Raw genomic sequence first — 12,602 nt, forward strand, 5'->3', positions numbered from 1 at the left:
TTTTTAAAAGCTTCTAAAACAAGCAGCTCCAGGCTATTTCCATACTGCCTTACTTGTTAGTGGTCATTTTTAAAAGCAGGAAGTCGCTGAGTGCTCCAATATGAACTACATTTAAATAAACTACACATTTAAATTCTAATGTAAAAAACAAACATGTAGAATTCAATGCAGCGTTAATCGACTGCAGCTCAAACATAAAAACACCAGCCTCTCTGTCCAGTCAGTCTGTGTCCTGTTTGCAAGACGAGGTTATAAAAGTTTATGGTTTTACATCTGCGATCATTTCTGCATTCATATTCATGCTTCCTGTTCTCAACAAAACATATTAAATGAGATCCACATCCTCATTATGAGATAACATGTTAGATGCATGTTTTTTTGGACATAAAATACAGTATACTGTAGCTGTGACTCAACCGTAGCGCCTTCTAGAGATCTGACTGTTGCAGCTGGTTAAACTCTCGGTGTTAGAAACATTTACTGTTATTTTTTAGAGCACCCACGCAGAGATTTATAACGGAAATACTGTCGGATTAATTAAATACATCTTTATTAGGAACGATTCAAATGTTCTTAACATCACTGAAACATGACCACGTGAATGGTTTTGTTGCACACAATCAAACACGCATGTCGGTGTAACTCACCTTGGTTGTAGACCGGGACATATCCTGAGCAGACAGTTTCCTATGTGAGCGACCACCTCATTGACCTCCTCTGTAGAGAGCAGCTTCAGGGAGAAGGAGGCACGCTCGTACTCGATGAACAGCTAAAAAGGACACATCATTAATTAGTGATGCACACCAGCATGCATGGTTTCACCTAAACCCGCTTCAACCACAGCTCTACTTCTCCAGACTAGTTAATCATCCATCTTTCTTTCTTTCTTTCTTTCTTTCTGTGTCTAAATAAAATCTACCAAGTAGGAATAGTTTGTTGGCAGTGAAAGGACTTAACATTAATTCATTATGCGTCTATATTAAAGTGACTTTCATATTCCACTTTTCTGCCTGTCTACTCCACTGAATCTTCCCAGCAATAATATGATTCACAAGAATAAAACCAACACATCCATCTGTCAACTCAAACACATCTACATGCCACATCTTTGTCTAAAGTAAAAGTGAAGATTTAACAACATTTATTTAAGACTGGCTGACCACCTCAGTGCTCACTGCAATTATGCAAATGCTGATGTTAGGCGATACATGCGTCATCTATGGGCCAAAATTAACATAATCCTTGCTGCTTACAAAACATGGGAGACCATCAGTCAAGATATTAAGAGGACTGACATCTCTTGAGATGAGTGTGAGGGAGGTTCAGCTGCAGGAATGGTGTGGCTAGTGACGGATTATTATATTTTCTCGGTAGATCCTGCTGACTGACAGCTGGCCAGCTCCGGTCAAAAAGCCAAATGGAATCATTTATGAACCCAGATCTGTTTTTTTGTTGTGTCTCGTACATTAATCATGTTTTAAAGATTATACTTGCATATTTTTCTTTCCATCCACTCAGTGGACTCACTGTCTACCACTGTGGTATATATCTGTTGTGATTACAGGCGCCGTCCTTAATTAAACTGGATAAGTTGGGTTCAAGTACTCGTATCAGCAAACAGTCATCCTGCTCAAGTGTCCCTGAGCAAGACGTTTAAGGCTAAGCTTCTGCAGCAGCCCTTCACTGAAGAGGACTCTGACCATTGACCCAACCAGAGAAGAGGGATGAATAAAATGTGCATTAATGTAAAGATGGTAATTAGTTTTTTAAAGCAGAGTTGCATGCAGAGAGGGATGCAAGGCTAGCAATTTCCCTCTGCTTCCAGTATTTATGCTAAGCTAAGTTCCCTCCTGGCTCTAGCTCCATACTTAACACAAAAGTGGTATCAATCTTTTCATCCAACTCTCGCCAAGAAAGCAAATGAGTGTAATGCTGTCAGAGTGTGCTGGACACCGTTTTAGTGATGGGTTCTTTACCTGTGTAGGCTTGTTACAAGCAATCCCCTGGATCTCCAGATAATTAAAGGAGTGTTCCACCTAAAACAGAGCACAGAAATCACCATTAAAATACTTTTACTGTGTCAGGCATAGTTATGGCCTCTTAACATCCTAAAGGTCAGACGAGAGACAATGAAAGAGATATTCAAGTTCACTAGTTTCAATTCTTCTTCATTACAGCATGATGTTCATTTAGTAAATTATGATCCCATTTAGAGTAAAATAGACCATAATGCTGGGTAATGCTTGAGGGAAGGCTACCTTGTGATTGACAGGTCATTACCCGGGCAACATCCGGTCTGTGGCTTTGCTCGTGTTTTTGTCGTACAACTTTAGCTCTTTCACAATGTGTTTTCAGTTAATGAAAGTTAGTTGTAATCTTTTTGGTAGCCTAAAAATGTCTTATTGAGCATTCGGTTGTAATTAGCTCCACCCTCTCGTGTTACTTCTGTTTGCAAACCAAACCAAGATGGCGACGGCCAAAATGCCAAACTTGAGGCTTCACAATGGCAGTCCACAAACAAACGAGTGATGTCACGGTGACTACGTCCACTTCTTATAAACAGTTTACGTGTGCTTGTGTGAGAGGATGCAGTATGTATACCGTATCTGTGAGAGTAATTGTGTGTATAATAACAGCAGTCTAGTACAGTGACTGTCTGTCTGAGGAATGTTGTGTAAAAATATGTCTGTACCATAATGAATAGGTAGGGATGCAGTCATTTCCTTTTTCTTATTTCTCTTTGCTCCTGCGCAGACTTCTTTATCACTGACTAACACATTTGTGTGTTTTTTCTGGGCAACATTGGACACATTTGTGGGTTCAAATGAAAACTGAGATTTGGGGATGAGATCCTGTCCCTTAATTAAGTGTTGAGCTAAATCAGCTCTTTAATGAGTATTTCATCTCTGCCGGCTGAATTCATTTAAGATGCAACCACTATGGGATGCACTGCTCATTTCCTTGCTCATTTGCAAGAAAGCATTTGTTCTGAATCGCTTGTAGTTTTACAAGGAGAAGACACAATAGAACATTTTTCTTCCTGAATTGTCTGAATTGAGAGTAAGAAAAAGGCCGCCGCTTCCTTTTTCTATTCACCTCCAGAAACACCTGTACCTTTCAAGACAAGACGGGCTACAGACCGCCATCCGTACTTTCTAATTCTTTTTCAAGAGAGAATTTCAAGACAGAGAAAAGCAGCAGCCTGCCTTTCCATACCAAAAAAGGAAAGGGAAAGATCTGCTTTAATGTGAGAGGGTGGAACCTCTCACGGAGCTCACAGTTTTCCTCTTTCTTTTTGTCAAACACAGACATATAGTACAGTGCCTGAAGGCAGGCCAGGGAGCAAGGCCAGACTATTCCAGGTGGACTCAGTGTTCCTGAGGCTTGGCTCACAGATGAAAGGAGGGAGAGGATAAGCAGACTGTCTGTCTTCTGACAGACAGTGTGTGTGTGTGTGTGTGTGTGTGTGCGTGTGTGTTTATTTCTTGTGGTTGAGCACTCATGTTCGGTCTACGAGCTGAAAGAATTCCACAAGTACCACAATTGTTGGTACAATGTAAACAAGCACACATATCATCATTTCCATCCCATAATTCAATTATGTGGACTGATTATTCAAAAGGCATTAGCTGTTACAGCCTTACTTTATCTGGTTGGACCATAGCTTACAGTATGGTGGCTAATGTAAGCAAACCTTAGGTAGATGCAACTGTTTAACTGACATTACTAAATCATTTTGCTGACTTGACTCTTCTGTACTTGGGCTACACTATATTTTAGCATTCCCCTTTATCTCAGAGGCTGCTGTTCAGCAAAAGCTACAAAGGCTGTTTATGACCAAGTATAGGAGGCTCCATACTATATTACAGTTTATTACTTGTGTCTTATTACACACACACATTTATTTAATGTGTAAACACCTAGGTCGAGCATAAAGACTGGTACAGTACTACAGTAGACAAGTACAAGTAGCAGTATATATTGTTTTGATATGTGTACTGCAAACTATTTGTTGGATGTTACAATATGCAATAAACAGCGTCCAAATCAGTTCATTTTATTCAGCTAGTAAATGGCAAAATAGCAAACCAAATTGAGGGCCAGCCAATGATAAGTGAGCGCGTGGATAAGTATGAGTACTAGCCAAAGGCAAGACCTCATGCTGGGAGGTGTAGGGAGGAACCAAATGCCAAATAGCGTTCACTCAATCGTTCAGTGTCCGTCTGTCACTTTAACCTCCTCCACTTTTTTTTTGTTGTTGTATTTTCATGGAGAACTCAACTTTGAATGTGTTCATGCAGAGGTTAGTTTGGTGTGCAGAGAGTGGGTTTAGGATTAGAGATGGTGGACATTAGGATGCTGTTGCATTGAGCAACAACAGTAAACTGTAGATGTTGGGATTTACAAACGTGTCTGTAAGTGAGACGCCGTAAATGCTCGCTGTGATCTTTTCTTTCATAAACCATAATTATAATATAAAGCAGAAAGTAGAGAGAGATAAAGACAGAGTGTACAGGTATGTCAAATGAACAGCAACAAGAGGCTACAGAAAAAGCAAAGAGGCAAAAGGGAAGAAACAATGAATGAACGTGTGTTTATGTGTGTGAGAGAGCGTGTGTGCATGTTTGGGATGAGATACTGACAGACTGTAAGACCCTGAAGCTCCTCAAAAGGAGCCAGTTGGAGGCACAGACACAAAAAACCCCGCTGAGAAGTGCATGAGAGGGCTACAGGGGGATTTCAACTACTAGTGAGAGACGAGAGATACACAGTAATGTGTTTAACTACTGCAATATATTTACTTTAATATCAAAGCTGTGGGCCCAGAAGAGCATTGCTGCGAAAATCCCCTCTTACTGATCGTTGTCTTGTGTGTTTTCGATGCATCTTTGGGATTCGAGACGAGATGCGTCTAACATATGATGGATCAAACGCAGCGTCTACAATACGTTCAGATGGCCAGAAGCACAAACCAACACCCAACACTGTCTCAGCTTTGATTCAACCCAAAACGTAAACTAGAAACTGAATCTACGGCCGACTTATACAGTCAATAGCTCATGTGCTGGAACAGTGAGCAGAGGCTAATCTCCATTTGCATTTGACTCCTCTCCCCTGTAATATAGATTTCACATTTAAAAAATCAATACAAGGACAGATACTGTTAAAGTCAGCTTTTTATGGATGTTCGCATGCTTCATCTTTCAAAAAAGACAGTGTGCAGTAAGAACAAACCGGACTTTGAACTGAACAAAAAAATAAATCCTTAAGTAATTTGTTTTCAATATATTGGGCTGTCACCCATTTTTGAAAATGTGGAAAAGACAATATTAAACTAGGATTGGACTGATCAGCAATTATTTTGCATGATTTAAAAAATAGTAAGAGGTTTAGTGGCAAAATGATGTGTTGATGATTATTGACAACAATTGTAACAACCGATTAATCCCTTTAAACATTAATCAAGGAAGAAATATCTGGTTTCAGCTTCTCTTATGAAAGGATTTAATGTTTTTGTGTTTTTTAATATACCTTTGTAAACTATATATCTTTAAGTTTGGGGATTTTTGGATGCAGAAAACATGCTATTTAAATCATCACTTTGGTGATGGGAACCTTTCACTACTAAAAATACTAAAAGATGAAATGCTAATTATTAGTTGTTATGCAGTAGTTGCAGAGGGTTCCATAAAACCAAACAATGAGTACTTTACAGATTAAATTAGATTCAATTGTGTTGAAGACATTGTAGGTTATCCCTGCTGACCTTTGGCACAGTGGTGAGTGGGGGGTTAGAAAACCAGATGGGAAAGGCACGGAGCGAGACAGGGATGAAGAGAGAAGGAGGTAATCTGGATTGTTGGAAAAGAAAGAGACGATGAGTGTGAGAAAGCTGAACGAATGGCTTAAAGGAAGAAAAGGAGAGGAGAGTAGAGGTGATCTGTGGCTGTAATCTGGCTGAGCAGAGCCAACGGAGAAGGGGATAGAGGTTTTTCTGAAAGCCAGCAGGAGGGATTCTGCTTCGCGTGTGTTCATGCTGCATCACCTAATGTTTTGCTTCCACAAAATTAAATTCACAAGATGCACCTTCAGAAAGTTCCATAACTTCTCTGGAAAGTTTCCTCTAGATGTTGTTTCTTCATAAAAACAAGTGAAGTTTAACAACAAGAGTAACATCCAAAGTAGGGAAACAAAGTGCATTAAAGAGATGTAAAGAGGTTTAAAAAAGGAGAACAAGAAAGAGACAAACAAAGAGGCTGACAGACTGAAACATACTGTAGAAGAGATGAGGGGGGTTAGTGCTTCAGAAAGCAGGTGTCTACGAAATCCCTCCAGATGAGAAGAGACCAATAGAAAACAGATGGAGAGCCAGCTAAATAAGCAGATCTTGAACCTGCAGCTCACAACACTGGAAACATATGACGCCACGTGAAACAGGGTCAGCTTGATTGTTCTTTATGGCCTCCTGTACCCCCACTAAACCAATGAATCACTTCTCAAGCAACCAATCAATCACCTAAACTGTCCCCGGAGGCATCTTATTGACTGGAAAGCATACAGCTTTTTGTAGGGCAACTGTATTTCCTGGACCTGGTACAAGAGATGATGTTATGTTATCTTGTGACTGATCTGTGAAGTGCTACTCTTTCCTACCAGAAGGATCGTCAGTCCAGATACTGCGGTTCGCAGTCCGTTTCTATGTACAATCACAGCCCTGTTTGGTTTTGTGAATCTGTGCTTTGCTTTGTGTGTGTAGTCTGACGATGGGATGTTTTGTGACATTATAACTAATACTGAAGACACAATTAATTAGCGGTTAACCAATACACAACTTTGCCCCTGATTTTCCACTCACAAACTGTTGAGTCGGTGGAACAAAATCCTCAGATCTGAGGCAGATCTGCATTGGCTCAGCGCTCCCAAATCAGCACTGGAGCGCTATGTGTGAACTCTTCTCCGCAGACGCACCCCTGATATCTAACAGGCTAAATATCTGGACCTGTCGGGATTATGTTGGGGAGCTACACAGCCGATGAGAGAGCAAGACATGGGTTGAGGGAAAACCTGGGGGAGGGGTTGTCTCTAACAATAGCAACTATATTGTTTGTGTTTTATTTGTAACACGGTCCAAAATTGTTGATGCACTTAGAGGAAACAGGCTATGAATAGTACATATATGAGGAAACGGGCTATTTTGTGAACTCTTGTGCACATGACAACTTTAACAAGCATGACCACAAGGTTCCGCAGATTCTTTGAACAAAAAATCATGACATAACATAGTTTGGAGACCAGATATACTACAGGGATTCCTTCTGGTTAAAGATCCTGTAGTGTCACCGGTTTAAAAACCCCGATTACAAGACAGCAAGTCAAATGTCAATCTGAAGACTTTTAAAGTTGTGTGGTGTGAATTTGGCTTGAAATCACCTTGAGGTGAGATTGTTTTGCCTACTTTGGTTTCCAAGGTCAAAACTTTGAAACTCAACTTTTAAGTCCTTAAAATGTTCAGAAAAATGTAATTTGAACATCTGCATTACCATAACAACTGGACACGACAAGCCCATTTCTAATTCCACTTATCCAAGCTCAGGGTTGCAGGGTGCTTCCAGCACCATGGGCCTGTTTACAAAAGCTAGCAGGCCAGACTCAGTGGGTCTGAAGTCTGGTGAGATGTTTAATATTGGCAGTTGAGATGCTGCTGGAAGTTTTAGCAAACATCTGCATTGTATTACTGCACTGCTGGTTTCCATGTGGCAGAGGTGACAATGATGCTGGTAAAGATGATGACAGATCAATTTCATTGCTGGTGATGGCGCTGCATCTGTGATGCATTATGGCACAGTAGTTCCAAGTTAAGTCAAATAAAAAAACAGGGGTGTCAATCAGCAGTACAACTGCACTATAACCAATCCACCTAATCCACTCTACAGCACACACAAACTAACTTGGATAAAAAAAGTGCTGAGTTGGGGAAATGTCCAAAATGTCCTCAACAATATGAGGATGCAACACATTCTTCCATGTTTTTAGTGTGTGAACTACACCTTATTGGGTGAATCTAATGGAGTTTTAAAGAATTACGGTAAAAGAATAAAACCAGACTCCAGAGGAGAATTTAACCACTAAACTAAGCCAGTAATATGTCAATCACATACATTTTTCAATTTAACTACTTTCAATTGAAACTGACGGAATGAGGAGATGACACGTCTTCAAAACAACTGTGGTTTCAATCAAAGAGTTATTTGATGGTTATTTTCCAACGTTGTAATTTGGGATGAATTTATACTCAGGCAGTTGACTTAATTAAAAGAAAATAAATATTTTACAGTATTTGCTAATACAATGTACAATTGTTTGGTGAGGTACACTGGTTTTCTTTGTCGTTCCTGAAAAAAGCGTTCCATAGAGTTGCTGCTCTTACCTTGGTGGGAATGCGTGCCGTCAAGAGGTAAACTCGGTGAGCCGCTAGGGCCTGAAAGAGAGAGAAAGAACAGAGAGAGAATAATGAGTATGTAGCTGTAAATATACACTTTGACCAACAAGAACAAGGAAATGACGAAGAGCACAGAGAGCTCGCCTGTTGACTCATTCAGATGAAAAGGCTCGTGACTCTAAAACATCTCAGTCAGTGTGGAAAGAAAGAAAAAAACCTGACAATGAGGAGAAAGATTCCTCTCTACTCGAAAACAAACACATAAACATATAACGACATTTACAGACTGCTGAGTGAGACCATTGTAGGTCGGTGTGTTTTTCTTATTTGTGTCCTTTCTGCCTGCTGAGCAGCCTGGACACCAACTTGCTACTCTTAACCAGAGCACATGTTGCTGCTCTGTGAAGGAAAAGTCAAGGCTTGAAGAGGCATAACTGGAATGCATGAACTTGACATTCCTATCCAGACAAGCAGTCTCATTATTCTGGTTTAATGAGATTATGCCATTGACTGTGATCCCTATGTAGACATGAAGGGCTCACTCTAAGCTCATGAAAACATAACGACTCTTAGTTTCAGGTGATTATACACTTGTGAAAACATAGATATGAATAATATATTTTATGTCTGCAAGTAGATCCCCTGAAAAGCTACACATTGGCCCTTTAAAACTAATTCATGTGCAGGACTGTTAGCCAAGGCTTTTTTTTATTTTAGTTGTAATGATAGCAGCTCTACAGAAGGCTGCCTTTACCTTTATGTGCCATGTCTATTAAAAAATAAAAATAAAACCTAGTTGGTAAGTAAATACCATGTGCCTTCATCATCATAGCTGAAACCTCTCGACTCTCGAAGCAAGTCATCTCCTTCGCTTTCCTTTTAACTCTGCACTAACATGCATGCTGGAATAAAACTGCAATGACACAAACTGACCATCACCGTACGGCTCTGAAGATAAGAAACTTAGGCCTTTTGGTTTTCAATGCTACAACTTAACAATTAAGGGTAACGGCCTCAAAGGAAGATAAAATACCCAAGGATATAATGGAGAAAGAAAAAATGCTGGTTTAGAGTAGATGAAAAATGCAAAAAGAAGCTTGAAAGGGCAAGAAAGGAAACGAGAAACGGCAGCAGAGAGACACGAGCGAGCGAAGGTTTAAAAAGCAGGAGAGAAAATATAAGAAGTGCAGAGGGGAGCCGGGCATTACAAACAAGTCCTTGATAAACAATGACTGGTATAAAAGAAGAAAAAGAGGTGAAGAGAGAAAACAAGATGAAGGAAAGTCTTTAAACTGCCACAATCTTTTTGAAACAACGTGAAAAATGAAAAAGGATGACAGTGTGTCCTAGCCCTCTGCGGCTCAGCTCCACAGGCAGAGTCTGTGCGGTTTGATGTGATGGAGGCGGACAGGCAGGACGGTGTGACCAAAGATAACCTCTCCTAAAGAGCACCAGTCACCACCGCTACAATCAACTCCCTATTCTGTACCGTTTACGTACTATGTGCGTGCAGATATGCTGGTGATGGAATCGCCTAGTTTCAAAGATAACTACACGACGAAGGTCTAATTCTGATAGGATTGGACATCAGTTATTTTGGACCTATGCTAGAGACTTAAAAGTCAGGATATCTCGACCCCTGGTGCACAGATTTTGACCATTTGAGTTGTCTTAATGTAGGTGCAATAACACATCGCTGGAGTGGCCCTTTAAAGCAGTATTATAATCCGACTCCCCACTAATTTGTCAGATGTCTTTTTAGCAATGTTGCTCTGTTACCAGCCCTCAACAATCACTTTGGTGAAAACAACGTTATCATAGAAACTATTGTCAAACCTTTGAAAGTAAGTTCAAAGGTGTAATAAACAAGAATCATCCAGCACTCATAGTTTATACTCTAGTATTGTATCGAGAACAGTGGTCAGTACGCATGTAGGATGGAGTTCTGCAGTCTGAATGACCTCAGAAGTTGTGGGAATAAGAGTTTGGCTGCATAACTTTGAAGTTGGGTGACATAAAAAGGTCTTCGGCTGTGTGACCCGATAAACCTTTCTCCTTTTTATTTGCCATTGAGGGAAGCCTTGCCTGTGTGTGTGTGTGTCTGACAGCATAAAGTCATGGTGTTAGTTCTTAACAATATGTTTGGTAAAAAACACCACATTAGTTGGTTTCAAGTAGCTGAATAGCTTCAGCTGCAGTCCAAACCAGTAATGGCCAAGAACCTGCTGACTCTGAGGGGAGGGGGAGGTACCAACTGAGCAACTGAGCTTCATCGTTTCTGTACGGCCTAGAGAGGGAAGTAAATCAAGTAATACTTAGATAATCAACCAATGCATTAAAGGACACTTGTATCACTGGCTAAACTAATTTGTTGCATTTGTTCAAGCAGTTTTTCATCCTCCCATCCTCCTGCTGTCAATGCATGACTGCCCCCCCCCCCCTCTGCACTCTGTGAGTGGACAAAGCCTAAAACACCCCCCTGTGTCATGACCCCCCTCCTCTCTGTCACTGCCCTCTCTCTCTCTCTCTCTCTCTCTCTCTCTCTCTCTCTCTCTCTCTCTCTCTCTCTCTCTCTCTCTCTCTCTCTCTCTCTCTCTCTCTCTCTCTCTCTCTCTCTCTCTCTCTCTCTCTCTCTCTCTCTCTCTCTCTCTCTCTCTCTCTCTCTCTCTCTCTCTCTCTCTCTGTGTCTTAAGTGAACTTAAAGCCTTGAGCCATCCCATTAGCCAATGATTTCACAGCGACCACCAACCCGCTTCAGCTCCACTCAGCCAACCAGATGGCAGCAGCATTGGAGCATGTCTACAAGACCAGAGAGAGCATCTGCTATACTCTCTCTCTCTCTCTGTATCACACACACACACACACACACACACACACACACACACACACACACACACACACACACACACACACACACACACACACACACACACACACACACACACACACACACACACACACACACACACACACACAGCTCTGTTATTTCAGACCTAAAATCATTTAATCATGAGAATTTGACTCATACTTCTCTGCTACATTTTCATTATTTTATATTAGTAAATAATATCATCTATTTAACAGAATATACAACACACACTAATGTAATCTTCTTCTCACACACACACACACACACCACTGTGCAGTTCATTCATGGTATTATAGTACCATTCGCAGATTATCTTTTTTCCTGTCAAACTGTAAACCCCACCTGCCTCCCTCCAATTGACCCAACTCACATGTGCGCACTCACACATTGCGTTACTATGGCAACAGCTAGCCCGTACTGCACGCACACACACACACACACACACACACACACTGATCGACACTCACTCACACATGAAAGAAGCGCGCTACAGTGCCAAGCCTTGCTTGAGAATGTCAATGAGTTTTCACTGCCCTAAACAACATTCACGCTGGTTTACAGTTCTGCTGAATCTCTGTAGGAACCGGAGGAACACAGAGAAGTGTTTCATCTGCAGTCATTCAGCTGTGGCAGCACTCAGCCACAGGAAGCCTACCCCCACCAAAGCTGCTGTTATTCATCCATCATGTCTTGGGGTGCATTCGCACTTCATTATGTCTATCCATGACACTGTCTCACATGTATTTGTTTGGGTGAGAGCGAGCAATGTCTTTAAAAACTCCAACAAACATCATCAGAAATGCGAGATACAAATGATTCAAATGTTTGACCATCCCTGAGGTACGCTTGTTTCATCTTAAACAAGATGAATCAGGTATTCGCCTTCATTCTTCTTGTGTACTTGCAACCTCTGTGGTTGGTTTGACATTATGAAAAATAAAATGTTCTAACTGATAGATAGACAGGAAGAATAACATCACCCTCATATCTGTCAGTCAAATGTGAAGCAGCAGCAGCTAAAGAATGTAAACAGAGAGAAACAGCTAGCCTGGCTCTGTCCACAGGTAAACCAATCCACCAATGAGCACCTCTAAAGCTCACTGATTAACACATCATCTGTTTAACCAGTACAACAACTAAACTGTGCATGACAAATTGCACTTTTATGGAGCTGACGGAAAAGACAGACATGGGAGTGAGATACATCTTCTCGTCTAATTATTGGCAAGAGAGCTGATAAGCAGTGTTCCCAAAATGACCACCTATTCCTTTAAAATCAAAAAGGTTGCAGCT

At 40.9% G+C, this 12,602-nt stretch overlaps 1 protein-coding gene across 1 annotated transcript in view; it reads right to left on the bottom strand.

Moving 5' to 3' along the window:
* Positions 1–12,602, bottom strand: part of LOC306700329 (F-actin-uncapping protein LRRC16A-like) — a gene marked incomplete at both ends in the record, with an annotated part of 60,942 nt that overhangs the window by 28,783 nt on the left and 19,557 nt on the right. Inside the window, 3 exons of the mRNA XM_079165321.1 lie at positions 648–769; positions 1,977–2,036; positions 8,429–8,479. Coding sequence (XP_079021447.1) covers positions 648–769; positions 1,977–2,036; positions 8,429–8,479 — 233 coding nt within the window. The remainder of the gene's footprint in view (positions 1–647; positions 770–1,976; positions 2,037–8,428; positions 8,480–12,602) is intronic.

This window comes from Pholis gunnellus (genome assembly GCF_910591455.1).
Source record: "Pholis gunnellus genome assembly, chromosome: 8".
Lineage (NCBI taxonomy): Eukaryota > Metazoa > Chordata > Actinopteri > Perciformes > Pholidae > Pholis > Pholis gunnellus.